The sequence below is a fragment of the Manacus vitellinus genome, unplaced genomic scaffold, assembly GCF_001715985.3.
Source record: "Manacus vitellinus isolate BGI_N305 unplaced genomic scaffold, ASM171598v3 scaffold_12_pilon, whole genome shotgun sequence".
Lineage (NCBI taxonomy): Eukaryota > Metazoa > Chordata > Aves > Passeriformes > Pipridae > Manacus > Manacus vitellinus.
Genome location: NW_021938949.1, coordinates 16,495,464 through 16,522,497, shown reverse-complemented (window position 1 = coordinate 16,522,497; position 27,034 = coordinate 16,495,464). Strand labels below are relative to the sequence as shown.

At 44.7% G+C, this 27,034-nt stretch overlaps 1 protein-coding gene across 1 annotated transcript in view; it reads right to left on the bottom strand.

Moving 5' to 3' along the window:
• The window catches only part of LOC103763162 (germ cell-specific gene 1-like protein), a 59,398-nt gene that overhangs the window by 15,173 nt on the left and 17,191 nt on the right, over positions 1 to 27,034 (bottom strand). Inside the window, exon 2 of the mRNA XM_029957854.1 lies at positions 14,722 to 14,769. Within this exon, the coding sequence (XP_029813714.1) occupies positions 14,722 to 14,769 (48 nt within the window). The remainder of the gene's footprint in view (positions 1 to 14,721; positions 14,770 to 27,034) is intronic.

Sequence of the window (27,034 nt, the reverse complement as noted above, 5' to 3'; positions counted from 1 at the left end):
GAAAGTTAATTAGGAGATGAGGAATATCTAGGGCTATCTGCGTATCAGGAAGGTTTTCTTTTTTGAAAATTGGTTACAGTTGGTTAAGGTCACCAACTGTAATTTTTTGGGTTTTTTACTGTTTATCACACTAACTGTATATAAGGAAAAATTTCTTCACTAAAAGAGTGATTAAGCATTGGAACAGCCTGCCCAGGGAAGTGGTGGAGTCACCATCCCTGGAAGCATTCAAAAAACAAGTAGATGTGGCAACTTGCAGTGTGGTTCGGTGGGCATGAGTGTATTTGGCCAAAGGTTGGACTTGATGGTTCTGTGATTCACAAAATTTGAACTCAGCAAACAACCACCCAAATAGAAAAAGTGGTGGAAAAAGATGTGAAAAGTGTCAGGGGGTAAGGACACTGCAGAAAGAACAAGGCGTTGTTTAAGATCCCAGTTTGACTAAAGAACCTCTTTGAGTGTATCCAGGAACCTCTTGGCTCCTCTGCCCCAAAGCATAACATACAGAATTCACTTTCCCTCCCTGTGCCATGGTTTGGATGAGCACAGCCTGGCACTCACGGAGCTGATGGCACAGAGCTGTGGCACAGAGCACCTCACAGCACCGGTGGGAGCTGGACAGGCTTGGATGCCTCCTTTTCACAGGGCTGTTCTAAGAAATGTCTTCAGTCCAAGTTTTAAATTGCCTCTCCCAGTGTAGTTTTGGTGGGCTGTTACCAGAAACTCTTCCACAGAACTGGTGTCCTGCAGAATGACTGCTCTGCCCCGGGGTGTTTGGATCCCCTGCATGGGGCCGTGCTGCTGGGACTAACCTGGGAACTGCCACAATTACAGCAGGGGGGGCACAGTTATTTATAACCTGCTCAGCTGAAGAGCTGCAGATACAAAATTCAGGCTGGCTTCTGTTCCCTCAGCCCCTGGGGACAACCCTCAGAGGAAGGGCAGAGCTGTGGTGCCCCGTGTGAGCTCCGTGGGGCTCTGGGGTTGTGTGCACGGGCCAGTGGGTCTGGCAGCATGTGCCAGTGACCAGCAGGGACTGATCCACCTACAGCAGATGCCACATTTGGAAATTTCAGCACAAAACCTCCAGCAGGATCTGCTGAGTCTTTTAAAGTCACCAAGCCACGGGGTAAATTGGAGAGGATGGGAACAGATGATAATATTGAGTCCCTGCCCGATTTCCAATTGCTGTTTCAGCATGAGAATCTGCTAGAATTCTCCAGTACATTTGCTAACCTGATTGCTAGAGAATTCACCTGGAAACAATGAGCAGTGATGGAAAATTTCAGCCTAAGCAGTTGAAACATGGAAAGTTAAGCATCTGAAGACAATGGCTTATATTAGAAAATGTTAGCTGTAACCATAGAGACTGCTCCAGGCTTCACTTATATTAATACCTTCTCTCCTCACTGTAAGAGCACATGTGTGATAATGCCTACAGTTGAGCTTATCAAACCAGATATGCAGTCTCACTTTTATCAAATATTTGAGTGTTCTCTTGGTGACCAGGCTGATCCCAGCTCATATTTTTTTTTCTGGAAACTTGTCTTTATAATTACATCTAATTAATATGAGCTAGTTGTTGTTGCCACCGTATCTGACCTTTTGAGTTCTTAAACCACACTACAGAGATAGCAATAAATAAACCTTTTAATTGCTCACAGAGGTTGTATGTGCAATATTGCATCTATCAACAGCAAACAGCTGCTTATCTCAGTCCTATTAGTCAATGTGGTATCAGGCAACTGGCACACTCTTCCAAAAAGAAATACAAGGGAGAGAGAGCAACGGTGTTGTTCTGTGATACAGCAGGATTTAGAAGGGATTTTGCCTCATTTTCTCACAACCAGCAGTTTCTATGATGAGAGAATGATGAAATGATTTGAGTTTGAAAGAATTAGATTATGAAAACCTGACCCATAAACCAAGGCAGCTGACAGCCCTAATTAATGAATTCTGATTCATTCAGCCCCAACTTGAAAGATTAATACACAACATACCTGCCCAGGTGTTTGTTGCCCTGTTTCAACTCTGGAGGATACCCACTGGTGGTATCTGTACACTGGGACAGTGCTGTAATAGGGTCTGCAGCTCAAAACTGTGGGGTGGCTCTGTCTCTGTTTCCTTGGGGGAATAACTGGCTGCAGGGTTGGGCTCAAAGAGTTGTAGTCAATGGGTAACATCAGGCTGGTGGTTGTCACTAGTGGTGCTCAGTTTTAGGGCCAACTCAGGAGCTGAGTGAATGCTTAAGGAAGTTTGCTGGTGACACGAAATCAGGAGGAGACATTGAGTGCCCTGAGAGTGGAAAGGACTTGAAGAGATATTGGTAGACATGAGTGCATCACCAACCATATGAGATCTAGCAAGGACAAATACTGGATTCTGCTCCTGGGACAGTGCAATCCTGGATGTACCTATAGGCTGGGGACAGGAGGCTGGATTGCACCCCTGCAGAAGGGATCTAGGGGGGGTTGGTTGATGGCTTGGGGGTGCAGTTGATGTGCCCAGCTTTTGTACATGTTTTACCTATTGCACACCTGTGAGGCAGTGATTGAAGCTGGATGCTGCAGACATGAGTGTAGTGTGCTTGAGGCAGAACAGGAGGCTGGAGAGATGCACACATGTCTGTGTGGGAGGATCAGGGTTAATGTGTCCCAAAAGCAAGTGAGGGTACATGGCTAAAGGCAGCCTTGTGCATGTTCAAGGGACAGGAGGGCTCTGGGAGGTGAGCTGGGGGTGGGCCTGGCTGGTGTCCTTTGTCAGCCTGGGGAAGGAGAAAGGAACAGGAGGAAGGAACAGGAGGAACACCTGACTGTGTGGCTGGTGTCACAGGGAGTGCTTTGGCTTCCCTTTCCACATGGCTGGGATACGAGTGGTTTTGCCAGCAGGGCAACCTTGCAAGGAGATGATGAAAAGCTCAAGGAGATGTGAGTTTACTCTCCTGTAAAACCTTTTTCCAATGAGACACAAAGACTGTGTTTGCTGTGGAAGGCATAGCCTATTCTTTTTTCTTTCTTCCTGTTCCTGTCTGCAAAGGAACTCTGTGTCTAATTCTCATGTCTTATTTCATGGTGTACACTGAATACCTGCTCTGAGCCTCCTTTAAATGCACCTAATGTGGGGAAAAGGCAAGTCCCACATGCAGTGTTTGCATAGTTCTGAGTATGTCCTGTTCTGCCTGCTTTGATTTTGAATTTCATCTGAAATAATAACACCCAGAAAATGCAAGCTGTATCTGAATTTTGCATCTTCCTGTGGCTGCCTGAAGCAGAACAGTTGCTTCAGGTTATTAATTCAGGAGGCAGTGTCTTTCTGTTGTGTGCTGATGGTGATCTCCCACTGCTACTCTCTCTACATGAGATTCATGAGGCAGTCACTTGGCATAACTTCCACTTACAATATCTTACAGTCTCCTTCCTGCAAAGTAGAGAGCTCCTTCTCTTGAGGAGACCTCAGTCATTCCAGGTGACAGGGAAGAGCTCTCCAGAGGATTTTTCTCTCTTCCAATCTTCTCTGCTGTCACCTTTTCTGCCTGTCTTACTTCCCTCCAGCCTGTGTCCTCTGCCCCAGGGATCTGTCTGGCCTAACTCAGCTTTTATGAAAAATCTTTCCTTCACAAGAGTCAGCAGTTGATTCACTTGGAGAGCTCTACCTGGATGGCCTGTATCTTGTATGTATTCTTATAAATCACCAGATTTCTCTCATTTTTTTGGTCTTCATTCTGTCTATGGATTTCCCTTGCCTGTTCATCAAACCGACTGCTGCGTGTGCAGAGAAGGTGCTGTGGGTTTGGGTACAGAGCTCAGCTGGGATGTGCCTCCTGTCCCAAGGACATTCCTTGTTAATGCAGAGGGATTTCAGGCCCTGCCCTGCCTCCTCCTCACCATGTGCAGCACTTACCAGTGTGTGTCACCCCCTCTCACTGCGTGACATAGTGCGGTGACATTGTGGCCACCACGTGAGACCTCCTAGGAAAGGAGAGTCTTTGACTCTCAAACAAAACTAAATCAAAACTGGTTTCACTTGCACTCCTGCACACACATTCTCACAAGGATGAGCGTGTGCAAGGAGCACACAGAGTTACTCTTGTGTGCTGGGGGACACTTTGGATCTTTGCTCCTGCCCCCCAGACATCATGCTGGGTGTCACAGGTGGGATTGCTCTGAAGCAGAGCACCACAGACTGTGAAGCTGTTCCTGGAGGTAAAGGGGTCACCATCTTCAGGACAAGCTCCTTGTGAAGCAAAAGAACTTGAAGTACAGGACCTGGGCTGAGCTGCTCATCTGGAACTTGAGATGGCAAAGCTGTGACTCACTGAAAGATTCCACATAAGTCAACTTGTATCATAGGTCTCCTAAATCAGAAGGAATCATATCACCTTCATATCATGTATCTCAAGGCAGGTTGTACTCTATGTTATCACCAGTTTTGCCCAAAATGAAAACACAGCCCTGGTGAAAGCATGTTTTTCATCTGTGCTTCTGCCATTATCCAGAGATCCTGATTTCACAAGAAGACTGGTGAGCCAACTGGGACATTACTGAGCTTCTTTGTGCCTCTGAGCTTTTGTCTGTTACTCATCAATGTGCTAAGAGACTGTCTTTGTGCAGTTCATGGTGACAACCATCAGTGCCACCTCCTTATGGACTTAGCCACTGCAGCAGCATTTTTAAATCTTAAGGAAATCAGTTTTCCAGCATCCCAAGCAAAGTGAGCATACTCTCATTGTGACTGAAGGGATAACTGTTACCCACAGGTTTTAGACACTCAAGTCCATCATGAACCATCTGAGATCAGCCCTTTGCCTTCCTGTCAGGCAGTGAAGGGCAGCGACAACATTCTGAAAGAAGATTTATAGATTCTGAGCACACCCTGCAAAAGCTGGTGATCACATTGAGACAATGTGTTAACAAAAGGATGTGTCAGACAGTCCTGAAAGAACGAAACAAATGGGGTATTTTTCTGACAGTGAGGTGAGGAAGCTTCACCTCAGCCTGCAATGAGTCTCACAAAGTTGTTCACAAAACCTGAAATCATTTCAAGTCAGCCCTGATCACCGGGGAAGGCACTCTAAATGAACATGCTGTCATCTCCCACCAAGGAGCACTCTGAGTCAGGGATCTCCAACTCTGAGTTTCCTTTGAAACAGGAATTCTGAAAACAAAATCATAGGAATTCTGCTCAGAAGAACTCAAGGCGTTGTACCACCTTTCAGTGAATTCCTGATGAAGGAGCCCAAAAAACAGTGTGGTTGATGACTTCCAGGAGTTTTTAGCTGATTTTGACTGCTTGATACCTGAAGTTCATTCCTTGTTCAAATCCACTGCCCCTTCCTGCCACAAAAAAGCAAGAGCTGCTGACTCCAACTTTTCTGTGAAAGAGCTCTGGTTAAACTGAGGAATGCCAAGCCTGACATGTTCTTCTGTGCTCCTTCCCCACAACATGCAAAGATGATTCTTAGTTGTCTTGTGTTGCATTATTAAAACCATTCTCAGGCTCATTAGCAATTTGGACTGAAACACTAAGAACTTGGATAACATCTGAATGGGATTATGTGTAGGATGATAAAGAAGCATTTGCTGCTGTTTCTGGAACCCCAATGTTCCATAATTTCAACTACTGTTGAGCTTTTGAGATGAATGCAGCCAACAAGGCAGTTCTGGAGAGTCTAAATCACATCTATACCTCCTACCTCCTACAGTCACATGCAGCCATGGAGTTGGATGCATAACTTGTCAGTAAATCAGAATAGTTGATTTTTGGTGCCAGCTCACTGTGCCAACATTTTTTGATGCCAGATTGTGAGGTCCTATCTCCAGATGAAATAACGATATTGAAATCCTCTCCTGGTGCTTCTCCAGGCTGGTCAGGCCATGAAAATGACAGTCAAAGATCCAGTGTTAGTGCATGTTCTCAAGGCAACACTGAAGAGGTGGCCAACAGAGGAATCGCTGTGAGAGTTCAAAGCATTTTTAATCCATAAACATGAGCTGTTTGCTCTTAAAGGATTTCTTCAGGGAAAATCATATTGCTATTCCTGAAGGAGATTGCTGAGTCATGTTAACTGTGTTATGTGCAGGGACTGTGTGCATGAAAATGTCAGTCATGCGTTTTGGCTAGTGGCTTGGAAATAATGCCAGCATAAATAAACCCATAAATGAATGTATTACCTGCCACACCACGTGGCACTGCTGAAACCCCAGTATTCCTGAGCAATGCCCGAGAAGAAATGGTCTGGAATCTGTATTGATTTCTGAGGGCTCTTTCAGACAGAAAATTAGCTTCCTAATTGGGGTAAGCTCATATTTAGAATGCCTCAGTGGGATTTCATCCTCCTTAGAAACACCTACTGGCTCAGCCTCTGCTCCCTGAGGAAGAGGATCTGTGGCTGCTTCATCCCAGCCCTTCTAAGAGCAGAACTGCCCTGGTGGCTGAGGGGCTCAAGGGTCTGACCAGAGCAGTCTCATCTGAGCTGTCACACTGTGTCCCCAAGCAGGTAATCCTGCTGGACAATGCTGCAGGCAGCCAAGGAGATCTTGCAAAGGTTTAGAGTTGCCACGTTCGTTGTAACTCAGTGTCACTCGGCTGCTCTGAGGGTCGGAGTCTGTCTGAGCCACCCTGAGACATCATCTCCAGCCAGCCCTCTGCCAGTTCAGCCTTGATCTGTCTGACAAATACTGGGACGAGCAAGGAGAGGCTTAGGGGGGGTTCTGCATCACAGTTCATCATATGACAAAAAAACCTTCTGTCACTTCTGAAGCAGTGGAGCTGAGCAGGGTGTGTTCCTAAATAACTGCTGAGATTATTGCCCCTGACTGGGAAGAAATCCAGAGAACAGCACTTGGAGGACAAGCTGGGTGCTGCACTGTTGAGCAGCTGGAGACATCAGTGTCTAAGCAACGCTGTCCTGGAGAGTGTGAGTCCTTCTTTCCTCCTCACTGGCATGCTGCTAACCCAGACACTGATGCTGTTACCCAGGGAAGACAGTGCTCCTCTCAGCCCTTGGTTCACAGTCATTGTCCCCAAGGTCCCCAAGATCCCTAAACTGCCAAACAGAAAAAACACAGAAGGCTGTGACAAGTCAACCAGACAGATGTCATCCAACATCTGTGAGGAAAAAGACCATGTATAAGGGCAAAACCTGGTTTCGGGTGGTGTGAGCTTGCATGGAAGGTGCAGATATTATTTCTTCTTTGTGCAAAAATATTTCACTGTTCTTCTTGGTGTCCATGCACGCTGAAATAGCTGGTGAGATGGGGGAGTTGTTACCCTCGTTCATGTTTCTAGCACCAAAAGGTTATCTTCATGTGCCTCCTGGTCTGTATTTACTGTCCTTATGTTTCTGGGCTCTGACTGACACTGCTCTGCTTTTCCAGACCTAGTGGCTATGCTGGAACTGACACCTGGAACTCACTGTAATCTCTCCTCTTCACATTCAGTGCAAGAGAGAAGAGAGGAAAATTAAGGCAAATGGGTACACACTGAGAAATGTCGTGCATGTTTTTCGGGAAAAGCAGCAAGACAAGCTCCGTGCAAATCCTACTCTTTCTCTTCCAGTGGCATTCTGATGGTTTCAGCAATTTGCTCATCTCCACTGCTCCAATACTGGGAATTGCAGGGCAGAAGTACTGGAGTGATCAGTAAATGGTGAGAGGAACAAGCAGCGAGCGTGCTGTTGTGTCTGGCGTCAGGGCTCAGCGCTGAGCAGTCAGCCCGTCTGCTGGTTAATGCCGTCACATCGTGCCACACCATCTGCCTGCTCCTCTCCTGCTGCCACGTGGAAACACTGAGAGGAGAGGAGACCACAGAAACTCTGAGACAAAAAGGGAAGCTTCATGATCCTGAATGCCATCAGAGATACCTAAAGCTCCCTGTTACTGTAAAACAGATAGGAAAAGGGCCGGCAGCCAGCCAAGAGACTGAGGCTTGCAAACGTGAGAAAGCAGGTGATAAAGCCCTGAAAGTGTTGAGGGGAGAGAGGAAAAGCCAGCTGGTTTGGTTTTGTTTATAGCTTTAGTTCTTCATTGCTTTCTTTATTTTGAAAGGTGAGGCAGAGCTGTGAATCAGAAAATGATTGTTTTCTACATGATGACGTGTTTTCTGTGACTTCTGATGGTTCTGGCATCGAGCAAACTTGATCCCGTGTATGGTACTGAGCAGACTGGGGAATATCTTTTTAACCATATTCCCTTTTTCCTGGTGTATAGTAATATAATGAGTAGAACAATAGAATGGAAAAAAGGATGAAAAACACTCTAAATTGGGACTATCCTTATGTCCACTTGCCTTACTAAATATATTTGGGATCAATGATTCCTGCTGAAAACCTACAGTGCTGTGCTTCTGCCCTCAGCAATGGGCTGAGAGATGAATGATGTTCAGACCAGTGTCCCCCATGTCTTTGGAATCACCAGCAGGAAAAGCAAGACTGTTTCTTCCTTTTAGGAATTAGGAATGTAACTTGAATTCTGCTATTCAAAGATGGTTTCATCTTTGTATGTCTAATTAGCTTTTAAAGCTTACTTCAGTGATTCATAACATGTGTAAGAAAACACAGATAAAATACTAATAACACATTTTTTCCTGCATACTTAATCATAGGTCTCCTAAGACAAGTGCACAGGTCTATGTAGGTATGGATTTATCCTATTGCAGATATATGAAGAATGTGCAATAGGAAGTATTCAAGAATGTAGAGACTGTTTTGGAAAGTGTACAATTCTTGTGGGAGACCCAGCTACATTTCTTTTTACTGGATGCAGGTCTCTAAGTGGTCCTTTTAGAAAATCATTCCTCTGTTTTTCTTCTCAGGAACAGCTCCCCAGCACACAAAAAAGGAGGTTTGTTTTTTAACTCGGCTCTCACAAGTCTCGTCTGTCTCTTTTCCAGCCTGGAATCTGTTCTGCGTTGTCCTTCTCATACAAACAAGTATTTCCCTATTTTTGACCATAACTGTCACTCTTCTCTTTATCTCTTTAAATTTTGTCATGACTTTGAGCTGGGGCTGGCAGGGGAGAGATGAGAGGTGCTCCCAGAGAGCTGCAGGTGGGTACATCATGAATACTTGTGGTGGCATGGTGACTTTTTTGTTTTGTTCTTTATTTCCTACAATGATCCTAATATTTCTTTTCATCTTAATCTCTGCAGAGCAGTGAATTAATGTTTTCATAGAAGTGTCTGTCATCATTCCAAGAACTCTATCCTGAGGGGAGAAAGCTAATTCAGAACCCATCACTATATATGTAAAGGTAGGATGACTCTCCGTGTTCACCACTTTACATTTATCAACACTGAATATTATCTGCCATTTGCTCTCAGTCACAAAGATAGAGGCCTGCAGTATATCCAGTAGCTTTAAAGTTTTCAAGCTTCATTTGTCCTTTTAGCTGAACATTTTAATGTATTTTAATCAGCTCTCGCTTTTCTAGGGTTTCCTTCTTCACAACTTAAAAAAAAAAAATCCCTCTATTGCTTCTGAAGGATACTGAATGTCTGTTGGTCACCCATACAAGGTATCTTTACCTACATTTTGATTCCTCACTCAGGAGTAAGTCAAGATTAACAAGTTTCCCACTAATTTTTCCATGCTCATGAAGTCTGTCCGGATTTTAGTCTCTGCATCATACCTAGCACTGCACTTCTCAGTCTGTACACGGGGTTTTACAGTCTACTACTGGTTTGTTTTCTGTCCTTACACCTTATCAAGTTTACCCCTGCTATCTGTGAAACTGTCCCAATGGGTGATCACTAATATCATTCTGCATTTTTTGTCTGAACATGGAATCCATCCGTAGAGATTGTGTTGCTCATTAATGACATTACCTTGTTATTCTGATTCAGCTTTAGTACATGACATCTGCTTTGTCTTTCAGGGTAATCAGCACCAAGACGTTAATGTCCCGCTAATTATCTTTCTCCCATCAAATTTCTGGTACACCTAATATGTCAGTATCCATTAAAATCAGGCATCTAGTTTCCCTTCTCCTTAATTGCTCTTGAAGTGCTGGTTTAGGAGCATGTACAGAACTGGCTCGGTTTTCTCTTTTTCTGTGCTGTGTTTAGGTGAGACTTGATTTGTTTACTTGCTGTTTGCCATGTGCTACCTCAGCTTTGCCAGCTACTTTTTAGACAATGCAGAATTTTTATTGCTCTGTCTCTCCAGGATGCACCATCATGAGCTGTGCAGAGGACAAGCAGAAGACATCTCCTACCTCTGCCAGGACGGCCTCTGATTTAAAAAGCCCCCTGTAATGTTTCGGACTGTTAAATGCTCACTAGCAATGAGCATTTTCCTTCTGCAAGGTTTAGCCTTGCCTGTGGTCTCTAAAAAGTCTTGCTAATTTTATGCCTGTGGATTTCCCCATCAATAAGGACAAAGCAGTGCAATCCAGGCAGTTGCTGCCGGTTCGCCACTCATCGTGGGAATTATTCCACAGGTATCACAGCTGAAGTAAGAGAGGTCCAACAGAGCATTAGAATAACTTAGACCAGGTTCTACAATACCTGCAAGGAGTTTGCCCTGTGAATCCTGCCCTGTGTTGCTGTGGCCATCTCTAAATTTTAAACCAACACTGAGCTTCCAGCCTGTTCCTAAAGCAACTTGGGAACAGGGCTCCTTGGGCCAGAGCACCTCAATTCCACGCATGCTGTGAGCATTCCAGGTGTTTGGAAAGTGCCTGAGTCACAGCCCCCAAAAGCACCATCCCAAAAACTCTCAGGGGCATCACATTTCCTGCAAACCCTTGTTCTTCTCCAGCAAAATGCTTCCAGCACAAGTGCTGCTTCCAACTGATTTCTGCTGTGTACATCCCAGCCTTCACTTACACAAGGAGTTGGGCTGGTCAGGACTCCTCATCCTCTACCTCTCCCTGTGTCCCTGTGGCTGACAGATGACAGTGATGCACTACAGAAGGATGGGGAGTTGGAATCCCCACACAGCCCTGGGCAGGGGAGGAACAGACCTCTGTGTGTATCCAGCTGCCTGATACGTGGTCAGTGAAGCCATTTATCAGCTCATTTCATGGGACATATTGCAATGTTTTGCTTTCCATTCTGGTGCCGTGATTTCCAGACATAATTTTTTGGCCTGGGTTTTTTACTTTTGAGTGTATCCTCCTTGACCTCTTGGAAGTTCTCTTGGGCACAGATTTGGAGGAATGGGAAAGAGGATCTAGAAGGTGCACCCAGAAGGTGCAAGGGGAGGAGGAGTGTGGTGGTGTGTTCCAGACTCAGTGGTTTGGGCACCACAAGAGGGACAAAAACGACCCTCACTAAGTGGGTTACCCTTCTCTTCAGGCAGCAAAATACTCAGGAGGAGCAAAACTTTGATTAAGTTTTGAGTAGAAGATCCCATAAGCAATTCAGAACTGAAATATCAGGTCCAGCCTACTGTGACAGTTTCCTTCCAACTCCTTCTGGAAATACTCGCTATTTTACAGCTCACAACTGTAATGAAAATTAGAAAGGAACATACATTGTGGAACCCAACATCTGCTCTGTGAGAGTCCACTAAAAATCCTGTAACCAGCTATTGCCCTATCATTTCTTATCAATAGCAAATGCAAACTGTCACAGGAAAATGTTTTTTCCTAGTTATTATCTACCATCACGAAGCTGATTTTGTTAAGCAGATTTGGCACTAAGAACCAGCAACAGCTAATAAATTCAATGTTAGGCTTACGAGGTTCTGACAGATTGCTGGCAGCTGCCTTAAATGCAGGAAAAAGCTCTCCTAGTGTGGGTTGGAAATGCTTATTTATACCATACTGTGGGTCTGTTTGCCCCAAATTTTGCTGCCTCCTTTTAGTAGATGTCATTGGTGAGATATATGCAAAGGGTATAATAACTGATCAGAGATACTCTGCGCTGGAGATCAGCACTAATGGATAAAGATGGGAAGCTCAGCCATAAACTATCAGATTTTTACAGACACTTTTTCATTTATGAATGCAAGATCTGTGATAAGGATGTAACTAGACCTGACCATAGATGATTTTATTTACTGTGAGCTTTGATGACTGGTTTTTCTATGCTAAGACTCTATTTTAAATACCATGGAGGAATTTTGTACTGTCCTGGTGTTAATTGGCAACGGATTCTGGAAGAGATGGGCTGTACAATTAGGCTAAGTTTGTTCTTAGGCCTTTTTTTAGGATGTCTTGAAAGTGGAATGTGACGTGTTCAGAAGTAGGCACAGGCTTCAAGAGGCTTCTTTGGCTTAGAAGTTGGTCAGACAGGCAGAGGTGCTCTTTGTATCAAGGAAAACCAACTGAAAAGGAAATTTTGGGAAGCTGAGTGCTCGTTTGCAGTAACAGACCATGCACTATAGAGATATTTCAGATGATCAAAACCTGGAACAACCAGTTTTTGGTTGTTGAATATATAAGAATATTGAATAATCCAAGAATATGTACAGGAACTGAGTAAGCTGAAGTCTCATTGTGAAGGTAAGTTTAGTCCAAAATTTCCCAGTTACACAATGGACTGGGAAACCCACATTGTTTGTATAACTGAACTCAAATTTTGCTATTCACTGTATTTTATCCTATCTCATTTACTTGGAAGAAGAATCAAGAATCTGTCTTAGGACTCGGTGGAACTGAGTAGCTGATAAGCCTCTGACCATTAAAGTCAATGCTGAGTGAGGGGATAAAGAAATTAGAGGAATAAGAAGTTCTTTCTAACTGGAAAAGAGCAGATTAACTCAAGGAATTACAGAATTCTTCAGTGGAAGTAAATTGGACATCGTTGATACACGATTTTCTCCTCACATGTGGTGAGGGTTTCTCTTTACAGTACAAGACTGATGGTGAAAATTTCAGATTAACTATGTTGCAGTGTCCAACTTGATTTACAGTTGTGGAATTTACCCTGGCTTTGTTTGTGAGTCTGGTGGTCAGCACTTTCCATCTCTGACACAGCATTGCCCTCTCTTTCTGTCAATATGCCTTACAGCTCCATGCAAAGACTTCAGACATAGACACAATTTTCTTCATAACACAACACCAAAGGAGCCTTCCTTCCTCCAAAAAAGAAAAACAGAATAGTCTAGAAATATGCACTGACATCATGCAGCAACTCTAAAATTCTCGTGGAAAAAAAAAAAATTGCTGACAGCATTTCACACAACCAAAAGAAATACTAAAAGTAAAGCACTAAATGCTGTTTTGGAAAGTGTGTGGGTGCTGGAGCCAAGCATTATGCACCATAATGAAGTTCCACAGAAAATGGAGAAAGCAAAAAACCACTCCACTGCCTTTAAAACAGACACCTTGTGCTTGCTGTGAGTCTGTCTCCTGAGGGTGCCCTGCTGTGCCCACCAGTCCTTGGGCTGGGCAGCGCCGTGGGGAACCACTCAGGAATTGGATCTTAACACCCAGGCTGCCTCTTCAGCTCCTCTCACATCCTTATCACTGTCCACTATATCTCCTCTCCCATGTCTCTCCCTCAGGCTGCAGAGTCTCACTCTTGTCCTTGCACAGAACTTTCCAGAACTTTGCTATCCCTGTTGTTGTTCTGTGAGCTGCACTAAAAAGGACAAAATGTCCTGCTGCATTTTGCACAAAGGTGAAGCTTTCAGATGTGTGCAGTCCTCACGCTCTCTGCTCTGCTCTGAAGTCCTTTTCTAATGCTTTCTAGCAGACAGTTTGTTTTCTGATTGCTGCTGGGTACTGAGCTGCTGGTTTCATAAGAGCAGTTATGCCCCGAGGTCCCATTTGTGTGTGTGAGATTTAACTCGGAGCCCATTAGCAGCAGTAATCCCAGGCTTGTTCTTCCCTTATGTGCATAATTTATTTGGGTTTGCTTACAATGGATTTCACAGAGGCTCCCTGTGACTGTTCCTCTCACTGCAATACCCTCTGCTTTATTAATGGTAATTGCCTTTCTCTCCGTTTTCCCGCGGATCAGCAATTCAGACAAACTCAGAACAATTGTTCCTTCCGCCACTTACTGCTGCTCCACCACACCTGATGAAGGCACCTTGTGCCCAAAATGCTTTGGGATTGTCTCAAGTGATCTCACAAAACGTACTGGGCACCTCATGGTCTGTGGGCAGAGTGCTCTGCTCTGTCTGGAGCTGGCAACAGGATGGGCTCAGCCACCCAGTTTAATGCAACTCTACACGTTTTTTTTTCCTTATAGATACCATTTTAAAATATGGGTTAAATTGCTTTTGAGAATTAAATAATTCTCAATAATTAATTAGTTAAACTCCAATAACAGGGTAAGGAAAAATGTTTGCAGCCTGCCTCCGTGCACTTGAACATATAATTTTTTAAAAGGGTAAAGCAAACAAACATGCATCTAGATGATTGCCTCTCTCACAAGGAGATATTTGGTGCTGTGTGACTGCATTCTTCTGACCATAAATATCTTCATGGCCTGAGGAGACCATGTAGCACGTCCTTTCTCACACGAGAAAGAAAGGTGTCTATATTACAATATAAATCTGTATTTTCTTGAAAAAAAATCATCTGAATTAAGATCAAAGAATGATCTTAATTTATGAGCTTATGATCTTAATAATCTTATGCATAAGATCTGCATAAACTGAGCAATCAGCTGTCATAAACCCTGGGTGTTTTTATCACCTGGCTGTGTGTAATGGGGATGACATGGAGGTCTTGCTGTGCTGATGTGTCCCCTGGCACTCCAGCATGACAAGGCACAACACTGATGCCATTTGTACAGTGGGAAGAAGCCTTGGCTGTGTTGTCTTACCTTTTTCAGAAGCCGGGGCAAGGTCAATAAAACTTCGACACTTCTCACCTTTAAAAGAAAAGGATCGTTTTAGGAGTCAGCAGTGGACTGGTGTTGCTCTGCCCCCTCTCTGGGCTGGGTTCCTGCCACTGCTCCCACCCCAGTCTCTACAGGACCCCAGGGCTGTCTCACACTGAGGGCAGACATTCCCCTGTGCTTCCATCCTGACCAAACCCACCCTGCTCACAGGGCTGGACCCTCCCTTAGGATTACAGCCCCTTCATCAGGACTGTGGGATACAGGTCGTGCAGAAAAGCTTTCTTTGCTGTCTGAGCCCCTGCTGGGTCAGTGATGCTCTTTCCCCAGGCCAGGAGCAATGCTGCCCTCCGGATGGAGTGACACAGGGAAAAACACCACAGAGGTTTTCCCTGCCCTGGGAGGGCACAGACCTCTTGCACTGACACTTTTGCCCTCCTGCTTCCCATCACTGGACAATGCCTGTGCCCCAATGTGGGTGGGAGCATTCTATGGGCACAGAGGTTTTCATACACAGACAGGACATGTGACTAGGTCAGACAAAACCTGAAGCACAAAGAAGTTAAGCAATCACAGAGCATTTAAAAAAATAGTGTTTATAAAGCAGGCAAATGTCTTGCTCTGACCATCACAGCCTGTGCCACTCCCTCTGCTTCGTGGCTGCTCCATCCTCTTATTACTGCAAATTAAACTCTCTCTGTTTAGGACTCCACCTCTATTTTTGCAGAGAAGCCTATTTCTTCTGAACAGGAAATGTATCCTAAGGGTGGATGCTTGGACCTTTCTTTTTACTTCTTCAGGCAAAGATCATAAAATAACTCCTCTGCCCCAGGTGCATCCATCCACCAAGGGCATGTGTTTCCTTTGGTGTGATATATTCCAAGGTCCCCAACAGCTCACCTGACTCGAGAAGTCAGAGCTCAGCAGGCCTGCCAGGGGTCATGAGGAGAATCCATTTTGCCCTTTAAGACTTTAATTGATGACAAGGCAGCTAAAGGACTAGGGATTTTTTAATTACCTTTGCTCACTTTTAATTGCAGAGTCAGAGAACTGATTTAGGAAATGTGAGCCATTAAAAAAGAATAAACAGTGAAATGCCATGGTGATGGCAAAGTCAGTGTGTAATTTTTTCTTAGTTTTAATACAAGTATAGGTACACACCAATGTAAAATATTAATTTTTCTGTGTCTTTTTTGGTACAATTGAGATAAACATAACTATTCAAATGATGACTGTGCTGACATAACAATTTACTATTATAATGCTATTATGACTGCTTTTAATTGATTTTTGCCATTTTAAACCTATGCTAAATACACTGAGAAGTGTTGTGTACATAGTCTGTAGTCTATGTACAAGTTGCTGTAAAAGAAAAGGTTCACTTGACATTGAAATGAACATTTTGGTAACTCCATGGCAGGGCAGGGATTTCTAGTCTGTGAATCCAGGGGACAGTCAAGAAAAGGAGGTGACACTTAACCTATCAAAGCACCATCTCTGTGGCCAAAGAGGTTGGTAGGGCAGGCTCTAACTGAGCAGAAGGAATGTCAGATGGAAAAGTTATGAAGTTTAGGGGCAGACAGACAGAAAGACAACTACTGGATCACAGAATTCACACCAGCCCAGAAGGGCTGTGTTGGCAGGACCCTGCAGGTCTCCTGTCCAGCCTCCTGTTCCGAGCAGGACTGTCACTGACACCTGCTCAGGTCAACTGTGACATTTCCAAATCCTGGAATGCCTCAAGGATGGTGTTACCCACCATTTAGGGTCTCCAAGCATGGAGTTTCCCCCCTGCTCTGCTCCCAGGGCTGCACCACCCTTCTGGAGAAGTGGCCTCTTATACCCAACCTGAACTTCTCTGGCTGCTCTAGCACATTTCTAATCATTCTTTCTCTGGTTTTAGGGTGGTGAACAAGCCCAGTTCTCCCCATTTCTTTTCACACGTGCTGTACTTTAGGCCTCTGACCAAGAAATCCAGAGAAATATAAAAACTATAAAAGAGTTCTGGACTATAAAAGAGACTGTGCTGTAAGTAGGAAACATTCTCATCCAGAGCCTCAGAGTTTTAGGACATGAGGTGTTTCAGGAGTGCACTGACATAAAATGAAGAGAATATAGGGAGAGTGACCTTTAGATTTGGACTTGATATAAGCAGATTAAGCAGGATTTTTCATTCTAGCCATATGGATCTGTGGTTTGGGTCTGGTTTTGTGGTGTGGTTTTTGTTTTCCTTTTCCCCTTGGTTTTTTTTTCTTCCCCCAGATGTGAGTTATTATTTTTAAGAAAGTTTTATTCTAATCTGACTTCAAGCTAACTGGCTAGCACTGATCACCTCTCACCTCTGATTGCAGTGAATCCAAACCACAGTACTGGAAAGTTTTAACAAATACCTGACTCTCCACCATGTTATCCCAAGACAGGCAAAGGGGAATGGCATTTGTTACTGCAGGAACTGCACAGGCTGTTCTGAGAGCTGAAATGTTTTGATGAGGCAATTCTCCTGACAAGTACGTGCCACACACTTGGAAGGGCTGGAAGTTCTGGACTTCCCAGAATTTTCTGAGTTACAGAAGGAGAAGAAAGAGGATGGAGGTACGTGGTGCCTTTCAGACACAGAGCCTTTCTGACACGTGGGGGTGCTGAGGGGGCTGATGGTACGAGGGTGTTTGGCTGCAGGTGCCTTGTCTGCAGGACAGGAGGAGAGAGTGTGGTCACAGGCTGTTGGGAGGAATGTGCATCCTCCTCCTCCCTCTAACCAGCTTGCCCAGAACACCATCTCTCCCAGGAGAGATGGCTGTGGTGAGGCCTCCAGTTTAAATAATATGGACAGAAAATGCTGGAATGTCCAGAAAAAGCCCTTTTGGACTTTTTTAGCACAATGACTGAGCATAGACTGGAGACAGGGAAGCTTGGGAGGATGTCACTTCACTTCCAGCAGCTGATGTCTGGATTGTGCCTGTCTTGCTGCTGAAGGTCATTGGAAGGAACTGCACAAGCAGCTCCTGACACTTCCCTTTGTTGTTCCTGTTGCTGGAGCACTGGAAACCCCTCCTCCATTTTCAGTGGTAAACACTGGTGGTATTTATAGATCACATCCATACTTCCCCATGCAGACATGCATCTTACTGAGGACTGAAGAAGTCAGCAGTGCTTTCACTATTCCTCTTAGGATTTATTCTACGTTATTTTTGGATATCTTGTATAACTGATCTCTTAAGCCCTCTTAAGTTTAATTTTAGACTTGGCAGAGTTTATCCTGCTGTGCTGTCCTTTTCCAGATGCATCTTCTCCTCCTAACCAGGCTCCTGGAGAGTCTTCAGAGAATACAGAAAAGGCTGTTTAGAGAAGCAACAAGAAGAGTGTCTAGGATTCATCCCTCTGAGAGTCCTGCCTTCACCCATTTCTGGCTGTGATTCTGACAGAGAGGAAAACCAAGGAGTGATCTCTCCTACTCTTCACTCACATACAGAAGAGCTATGACCTGGCTTGAATTCTCCACTTCCATGCAGGAGCAGTGGCTGTGAACAGTGCCTGAGGAGGTCTGTGGAGCTCAGCAGTGTCAGGGAGCTGCTGGAGGCTGAGGAGAGAAGACTCACCAACCACCTAAAGATCCATAACCAAAGCACTTGGTACCAGCTTCTTCTGTGTCTTCCCAAGGGTGAGGTAGAAACACCATCTATGCAAGTTCTTGCAAAGACTCTCCCTCCTGACCAGACTGTCTCTGCACGGGCTCAGCTGAGTCTCTGCTGGCCTTCCTGAGAAGGGCTGATGGGTCACAGGATCCTACCAGTCCAAAATTTACCTGTGGTTTTCTCTATTCAATCCTAATTAATTAATCCAATCCTGTATGTGTGCATGTCTACGTGTGATTGTAACTTGTCAGGGAAAATCCAAACAGAAGCAGCCAGGGGGTGGGAGGAGATACATCTGGAAAGACTGAGCTGGTGGGTGGGAAAGAGTTTTGAGGTCTTGATATGGATAACAGACTTAGAGCCCATGCAAACATCTCAGGGACCATCAATGGGATGTGCCTGTGCATCTCCAGTGGGACAGGGTGTGCATGTTTCAGCAGTGATCTCCAGACCTGCTCAGGCACAGCAGGGAGAGGAGAGAGTTTGCTGATGAGGGTGATGTTTTTTCTGTGGATGTTGGTAAAGGCACAGCTGTCTCTGGTGGGTCTGTGTGGTCTGACACGTTAGTGTCATGCCTGCTCACACGTATGTGTGTGTGTGTGTGTGTGTGTGTGTGCACCTGCCCCTTGAACACAGGCCCAACCTGCGTGGGAAGGGGTCCAACAGCAAACAGTCAAGGGACAAGAAGTTCCCTGGGCCTTAAAATCCCTGGGCTCAGCTTCCCAGGAGCACATTCAGTGTTCCCTCAGACTTCTCCCATCTCATGGCCCTGCAGCTGACGGAGATCCCTCAGCTCTGCAGGGCAAATGCTTTCCAGCTCCACAGTAGTTTCCACTGAAAAAAGCTCAGCTTTGGGCTTCTGTGTGTTCTTATGAAACAGTTACAGGAAGATGTGGATTTGATCACTGTGTCAGTGCCAGGGACACAGAGAGAAAGTTGTGGCAGCACGAGGAGATGATCCTTCTGTACTGCTTTCTGCTGCTCACAACGTGCTGGGAAGTCCAGAGCTTCCAGCCCTTCCGAGTGTGTGGCACGTACTTGTCAGGAAAATTGTCTCATGTCTGCAACATCCAAATGTTTCAGGAAGGAGTGGAAGGCTGTGTGCAAGGCAGGCACTGCTCTGGCAGGGCTGTGCTCTGGAGCAGGGAAAGGAGCTGGTGAGAGCAGGACTGCTCCAGGGATGGGACCACAGGGTAGAGGGGTCACCCATGGGTCCTGTCACCTCAGGTAGGTCCCCAGACCTTTCCCTAGTGTGTGGAGGTAGCGGGGCTGCTCCCTTATCTTTTCCTCTGGAGAGCTCTACTCCAGGGTCACACACACTTTGGACAGCTGGACTCTGTGGGAGGCAAATGCTTATTCCTCGTGCCTTCCTTGGGCAGAGTCCAGAGGCAGCTGCCCCTCCCTAGTCCCAACAGTAATTTGAAAGCAAAACCTACCCAAGAGAAGTGACTTTTCCAAATCCCCCAGGTTCAATCCCACCAGAAAACTGAGACAAACATGTCCCATAGAGCCCACGGGTCCCATAGAGCCAGCAGGTCTCATGTGTGGGGTATCTCTGGGCTGCCTTCCCTGCTCTGCTCTGCACACCTTGTGGGCACAGTCACCCTGCAGACCAGGGGTGCCTGGCTGTGGCTCCCAGCATGGATGCAGGCTGGCATTCCTCTGTGGGCCTGTGGAAGGCACCAGGGAGCCACTGGAGAGCTACACAGGGCAGCTGAAAGGCAGGTCTAGGTGCACAGAGGCTGGGTCTGACCTCCAGCACACAGCTGAACACCCAAGTTCAACATGCTCACTGGAAACTCTCTGGCTTCAAGCCTTGGTGAGACCTGTGTGTGTTCTACCCTTTTTTCCACCTAAAATATGTGGTTTGTTTGCTCCTGTCTTCAGGCCCCCACGCTGCCCAAAGGTGGTTGGATTTGGCCAGAGAACACCTCAGCAACCTGGTGGGTTAGGCTGGAAACTGGGAAGAGAGCAAAATAAAACACCTAAAAAAGCTTTGCCTTTAAGACAATATTCTGCTTCTACCGTGGCTGTTGCCATAGCAAGGACCAGCAGTTGATGTCCTGGATCACACTTATCTGTCCTACGTTCCTGAGTTCTTTCTTCTGTGAGCCAGGGATAAATGGCTCATTAATAACCAGAGCAGCAAAATAAAAACAACTCTGAAAAAATCCTACTTTGTATGTCTTCCAATGACACGGTTTGAAGATATTCTAGTTAAATAATTTGACTTAAAAGAAATCCGGTAGCTCTGACTGAACTCTGTTATAACTCTGCTTTTCATCTCACAAAAAAAAAAAAGAAAAAGAAAAAAGAAAAAAAAAGAAAAAGCTGCCTGTATTCACTTACTCTGCATAAAATTTTACGAGTTCAAAAGTACATTTCTGATGGAAATTTAAATGATTATGTTTCATTTAAACAACATTCCCTTTTAGAAACACCCTGGCTCACAGCCTGTGACAGACAAGGTCCCCTTTTTTTTTTCCCAATAGGCCCTAACAAATCTTTATCTCTCCAATTATATCTGGAGTCACGTGGTTCTGATGAGATCCCACATCATCTACTGAGAGTAAAATCATTGTATTTGTCTAAAAAAAGCTATAACCCACAAGGGATCCCAGCCTAGATGAGGCTGAGGACTCCAACTACAACTCCAGTGAAAAAAAGTACTACATTAGGGAAAATACAGGCTAATGGGCTCACTCAAAGCGAGTTATCAGGTTAATTAACAACTGAAATATTCCAACTTTGATTAAAGTGATCCCAGACAGAGTATTTAATTGAATTGTTTTTTAATGAAAAATCAAGTGTTACTCTGCAAAATCAACATTTTTTCCAGTTGACCCTGTTGATTTTGCTGGAGTGATATTTTCCTCTGCAAAATAAACAAGTTTATACAGAGCTGCACTAAAATATGTCTTGAACGATGCAGACAATTGTTTTCTCTCCCTCTGGCAGCTGCCACTCATTGCTGCTGCCCATCAACATTTCTGCTACTTCTAAATAACATGAGAATTTGTTCCGTTTCTCAGGCTGAGTTTACTCACAATCTGTTTTGGCTTTGGGGTTGTTTTTAGATCTGAATGCTGTACTGCTGTTCTCTTGCAGCAAACCCAAACCCTTAAAACTTCCTGCCTTTAAAAGTGGACAAGTTAAAGTTTCCCACTTTTTTTGTTTCAGGTGTGCTTTTCCCCTACCAAAAAAAAAAATAATCACCAAAAGTTGGTGATATTTCCATCAGAAAGGTCCCAGCCACACAGTGGGGTTCCCCCTTGGTTGGTGGGAGCAGTGGAGAGCTGTTCAGAGCAGTGGGTGTGGGCAGAGCTGGGAATGCCCAGGGGTTGGTGCTGCCTGGCACTATGTGCCATGGCAACTGCGTTTTCCACGCTGAAACTCTCCCTGATGTGAAAAATCTTGCCCAGTATCTGAAAGCAAACATCTCCACAGGCTGCTCTCAAATCATGTCTAATTGAAACACAGCCAAGTCACAAGATTCAGCTGATTATCTTGGTAAGACCTGATGGATGTGTACACACATCTATCATTTGGAGAGCTGGAAAATAGTTCGGATTTCTAAACGACTGGAAGAACTGAGGAAACAATAGTGCTGAGAGAGGTTTTCAATGACTCTGGTGTCAAATTAGGGCTGACTTCATAATCTGGAAAGCATTAAAGCAGACAGAACTCTGAGTTGCTTGAAGCATTTCAAGCCATGGAATGGGAAGGGGAGGGTTTCACCTGCTCCCCCCAGATGTGACCATCTGCCACACACTGCTGGCTCTGTGGGAATGTAAATATGCCAAAACAAACTAGTTATGGGCAATCCACTATCTGTGGGACTGCAGGGTTGCTCAGAAAACTGTAAAAGACTAGAAATGATGCTCTTCACAGAGGATACAGCTGATGTAGATCCCTCACTGTGTGAAGCATGACATGCCTTCTACCATCTCCCATGGGCTTTAGCTGTTCCATCCAGGCTGGTGACTAACAATGATCAAAGGAGTAAATAACCCATAAGACCTTAAAGCCCTGATTATAGATGAAATATGGTTCCATAGGTCTCACTCCTTCCAAATATTAGCTGTGGATCAATGTGGATTCTCTTTTGGCCATGCCAGTGCTGCTGTCCAGGTAACACCCAGCCAGAGAATGTGCACTGTGTCTGTGCTTTATCTCCAGAGGTTCATGGGCAGGGCAGGCAGAGGTGAAAGTCTGACAGCAAAGAAGGAAACTCCGTTTCACAGATGGGATTACTTCAGAAAATGAAGACATCACAAGCTGACAAGTGCCAAAATGGAAGGAAAGAGGTCCAGGACAGAGCCTTACTCTCATGGCAGGATGTGATGCTGTGAACACGAGTCCTCAGGTTGCAGCTTGAAAGGTGTGCAAATGACTGTAGGGCAGAGGCAAAGAGATTTCTGGAGGGGACCTTGAATGTCAGAGCCTGTACTACATCAGCCTGTATTTCTTCTCCTCAGTTAACACCATAACAGTATTTCTTCCCTGTTTTGTCCATCTGTCTGCTCTCTATTCCTCTTAGCCACTGCAATTTAGGCTGCCTGTTTCCAAGTGAAGTCCAGAACCTTATCCCACCTTTCCTGCTCATGATGCTCAGTTGCTTTTTGGTTTGAGGTGTCCTGTTTTTCCAGGCAAGTGCCCCTGCCTAGGAGTATGGAAACTGAGATAACTTTAACCTTTACTCTGTGACATTTAAAGGAAGTGAACAGCAGCACACTGCAAAAGAGAATCCAGTTTTTGAAATCGAGTGGAAAAAAAATGCATTTCCTCTTGTGAACTTTATTTCCAAGCTTCTCCCTAAAAACTTTGCAACAAATTCTCATTTAGTGTTTTTTGTCTGCCCAGGGGATGCACAGTGAAATCAGGCTGAATGACAGTATGACGTGTTTTTTTGGTCTCTCCAAATCTAATGAGTTGAAATATGGTGCAATGGCTTTGAGTCCTTTTCCCCACCAAATGTAGCCAAATGGAAGGTGGAACCCATTCAATTTGGTTTGCCTGTGACTATCCTACAAGCCATGTCATTCCATAGTAATAACATCTGCTTCTTATTACTCACTGTCTTCTGTAGTCATTTCTGAGCTAGATCAGCAAAGATCTATATTCCCATTTTGTTTACCAACAAGAACACTGAATGATATTATATCAATTTGTGACTAACAGGAGATAGTAGCCCTATTCCCTGGTGTCCTGGTTTTGGCTGGGATAGAATTAATTTTCTTCCTAGTCTCTGGAACAGGTTTTGGATTCAGGATGAGAATAGTTGATAACCCACTGATGCTTTGGTTGTTGCTGAGCAGTGCTTACCCTAATCAAGGACTTTTCAGTGTCTCATGCTCTGCCAGAGAGGAGGTGAACTAAAAGCCAGGAGGGAGCATGACCAGGACAGCTGATCCAAACTGGCCAATGGGATATTCCACACTATAAAATATTATGCTCAGTATATAAACTGGGAAGAGTTTGCTGGGAGCTGCCAAACAGTACTTTGGGATGGGATGGGCATTAGTGAGCAACTGTACTGTGCACCACTTTTTTCTTGGGTTTTAGTCCTCTCTCTCCCTTTTTCTCTATTTTTATTATCTGTTGTTGTTGTTATGTTTTACTTTATTTCAATTATTAAACTGTTCTTATCTCAACCCACTGTTTTTACCTTTTTCTGTTTCTCCTCCCCATCCCAGTGAGCGAGGGCTGAGCACTACTTGGTTGCCAGCTGAGGTTAAACCAAAACAACCTATACATCCCCATTTTGAGACCTGTCATCAAGCCAGATATTCCAATCCCATATAAGGAAAGTTTTAAAATCAGGATTGAGTCTGGTGTTGTTTAAAAACCACGGGGATACCACAATGATTGGTATTCCATCCCGTATTTATTTCCATAGCCCTGAATGCAACTGTTCATATTTTGCACTGACACCGGGGTAAGGCATCTCAGTTGTCTTTGAAATCTGGCACTTATGTGTTAGCCTTCCAGCACTTTGAAGTTTATTCCATTTACAGGGAACTAACAGAACTCCTCAGATGCTTCGTTTAAGGCTACTGGGTTAAACGGTTGAGCACAGACACATCCGAAGAGAAAACAACACAGTGCTTGCTTGTGAGGTAGAGTAACATATCAAATAAGGAGCAGTTAGCTGCCTGCTCCCTCACTTTGCTCTGTTATGAGGCTCAGCCTGCAGGGACTTTATATCCACAATTTATGTATGATGGATGTTCATACAACGAGTCTGTCTAGCAGGATCAGGAGGACCTAAAATCCAAAACTCCCAGAGCACCACAGACACAAAATATCCCCAACATCCTATAAAAACCTGAATGCCTACCATAAAGCAATCACCACCACAGAAATCATGTACCATGGGAAGAAAGCAAGAGACATGGTGAGGAACACGAATAAATCTGTGAATTCCTATGGCCTGGCCTAGCTCATCCTGAAAGCAAAATACCAGGGATTTGTCAGGAGGAGCTCACAAGTGCTTTTCTGAAACGGATCCTTCCCCATGCTGCAAAGGAAGGCAAAAATTTGTTACTCTCCCTGTTATCTAGCCTGAGGGAGATTTCCCTTCTGATCCCAAATTAGATCATCAGTTTAATGTTCAGTGCATGAGCAGCCATACCAATTAGATACTGGAGCTGTAATAATGTCAGTGGCAGCAAAGCAGCCTCCTCACACACTGCCTCCACCTGTAGCCAATTTCTGATGCTTTAAAGGAGGCATAAAACCCTCCAGAAAGTGTGACATGAATTGAGGCAGCAGCTATTTTTCTCTTGGCTCCCACTGGTGACCAGCAGCCACCCTGGAGCAGGACACGGACACGGCGTGAGCCGGGCGGGCCAGGCGAGACACCTCCTTTCAGACCTCCTTAAGACACCAACAAATCAGCTAGGCAGGACTTGCTCCGAGCTCCCTCATGCCAGGAACATTCCTCTTCTCTCCTACAGTTCTTCCTGTGGCTTTAGAAGCACCCATTTCAGCCCATGGATTTCCTTTGCTCACACTGCCCTCTGTGGAGGTGAGGTCCAGAGACATTCTCCGGGAAGCCCATCCTTGGATTTTCACCCTTTTTTCCCCCCAATGAGAAGTTACTTAAGTCATATTATTTTCTTTTTTTCATATATATATAAGGTATCACCACATCCCCTCTAGCTCTTCAATCTGTTATACTGAAGAGGGCCAGTTTTCTTTCCTTGAAGGAGATCCTCTTTTCCTTAACTACCTCGGCAATCCTTCTCTGCATCTATTTCACCTCCCCCTTTTTCCTACCATAATGTGGCCTTAACAAAAGGCACAGGTGTCACCTGTGCCTTGCACTGTGGTGCTGATTTTTCCCTGGAATAACACCTTTCCTTTATATGGCAGCACTTGGCAGCTCACAGTCACCCCACAGACAAATACCGGTCCCAACTTGGTGCTTCTCTTTTCCCTGCAATTAGTAACTACCTGTGACCTCACAGAGCTTTATGCCTTGGCATCTTGTGCTTTTAACCTTCTTTAAAATGTAATACTGTTCTTACAACTCTATCAGACCAGCTCACATTTTCAGTTATGCAGAAAAATCTCTGCTCTGTAATGCCAGTGTTCCCAGATTTTGTGTCACAGCGTACGTAAGAAGCACAGTCAAAGTAGGATTATTCTCTTCAAATTAAGGCCTCTGTGTTAGGAATTGCAAAATCTTACACAGACTCCTCTTTGGCCAATGAGGAAAACACATAATCCGAGGGCTCAGTTGGTTCCCATAGGAGGAGCAATGTAATCTCCCAAGAAGTGCTTACCACTGTACTCTAATGATGATGTTCATCACTTTAGGCACAGATACCTACACGTGCTGGTGTCCATGGGATTGCTGTAGGATTCATCTTGCCTTTATTTTTTTTAGGTGACACAAATTGTATCCCTAGTTAATTTGTTCCTAGGCTGCAAATCTCAGCAATGACAGAATCAGACCCAACCCTGAATTTCAGGACAACTAGAAATATAATCGCCCTTTTCGTATTACTTGCCACAGCCTCTTTGTAAGACTGTTCTTTAGTCAGCTTACAATCTATTTATCCCCATCATAATAAATAAAATAAAATCTGCAACACAGATTCAAGCAAAAGGTCTGCTTGCTTCACTGTCTTTGTATTATCTCCAGAGACAGACATTTAGGGAAGAACAAAGGTGTGAGCATAGGATGGTTCTGCTCATATATTCCCCTTATCTTACCATACTGCATCGATAGTTTGGGGACTTCCCAGTCAAGGGTTGCTCTCAAATCATCATGTTAGTAACAGAAATGGATGTTTCCTCCCTGGGTCCATGCAATCCCCAGTTTTGCCCTTCACAACATTCCCTGGCCGGGAGCTCTGTAGGAAGGAGTATTTATTTTTGTCTGTTCTGCCTTTTTGGTCTTAAATCACGGAAGCACCAACGATATGTCTTGTCTGATCTCTGTCATTCTCACTTGATCCCCTCCAATATCACATCTCTCTGTACCTTGTGCCTTCCTTCCAGCCTGAAGTGGCTCAGGCAGTTTAGCACTCCCCAGTGTGGAAGCATCCCTGCATCTGTCACCGTGTTCTTACCATCCTCTCCAGTCTCTGTAGCTCTCCTGTAAAGAATTTTCACTGGGACATTCCATCAAACGCTTTTTTGTAAATCCACAGAGA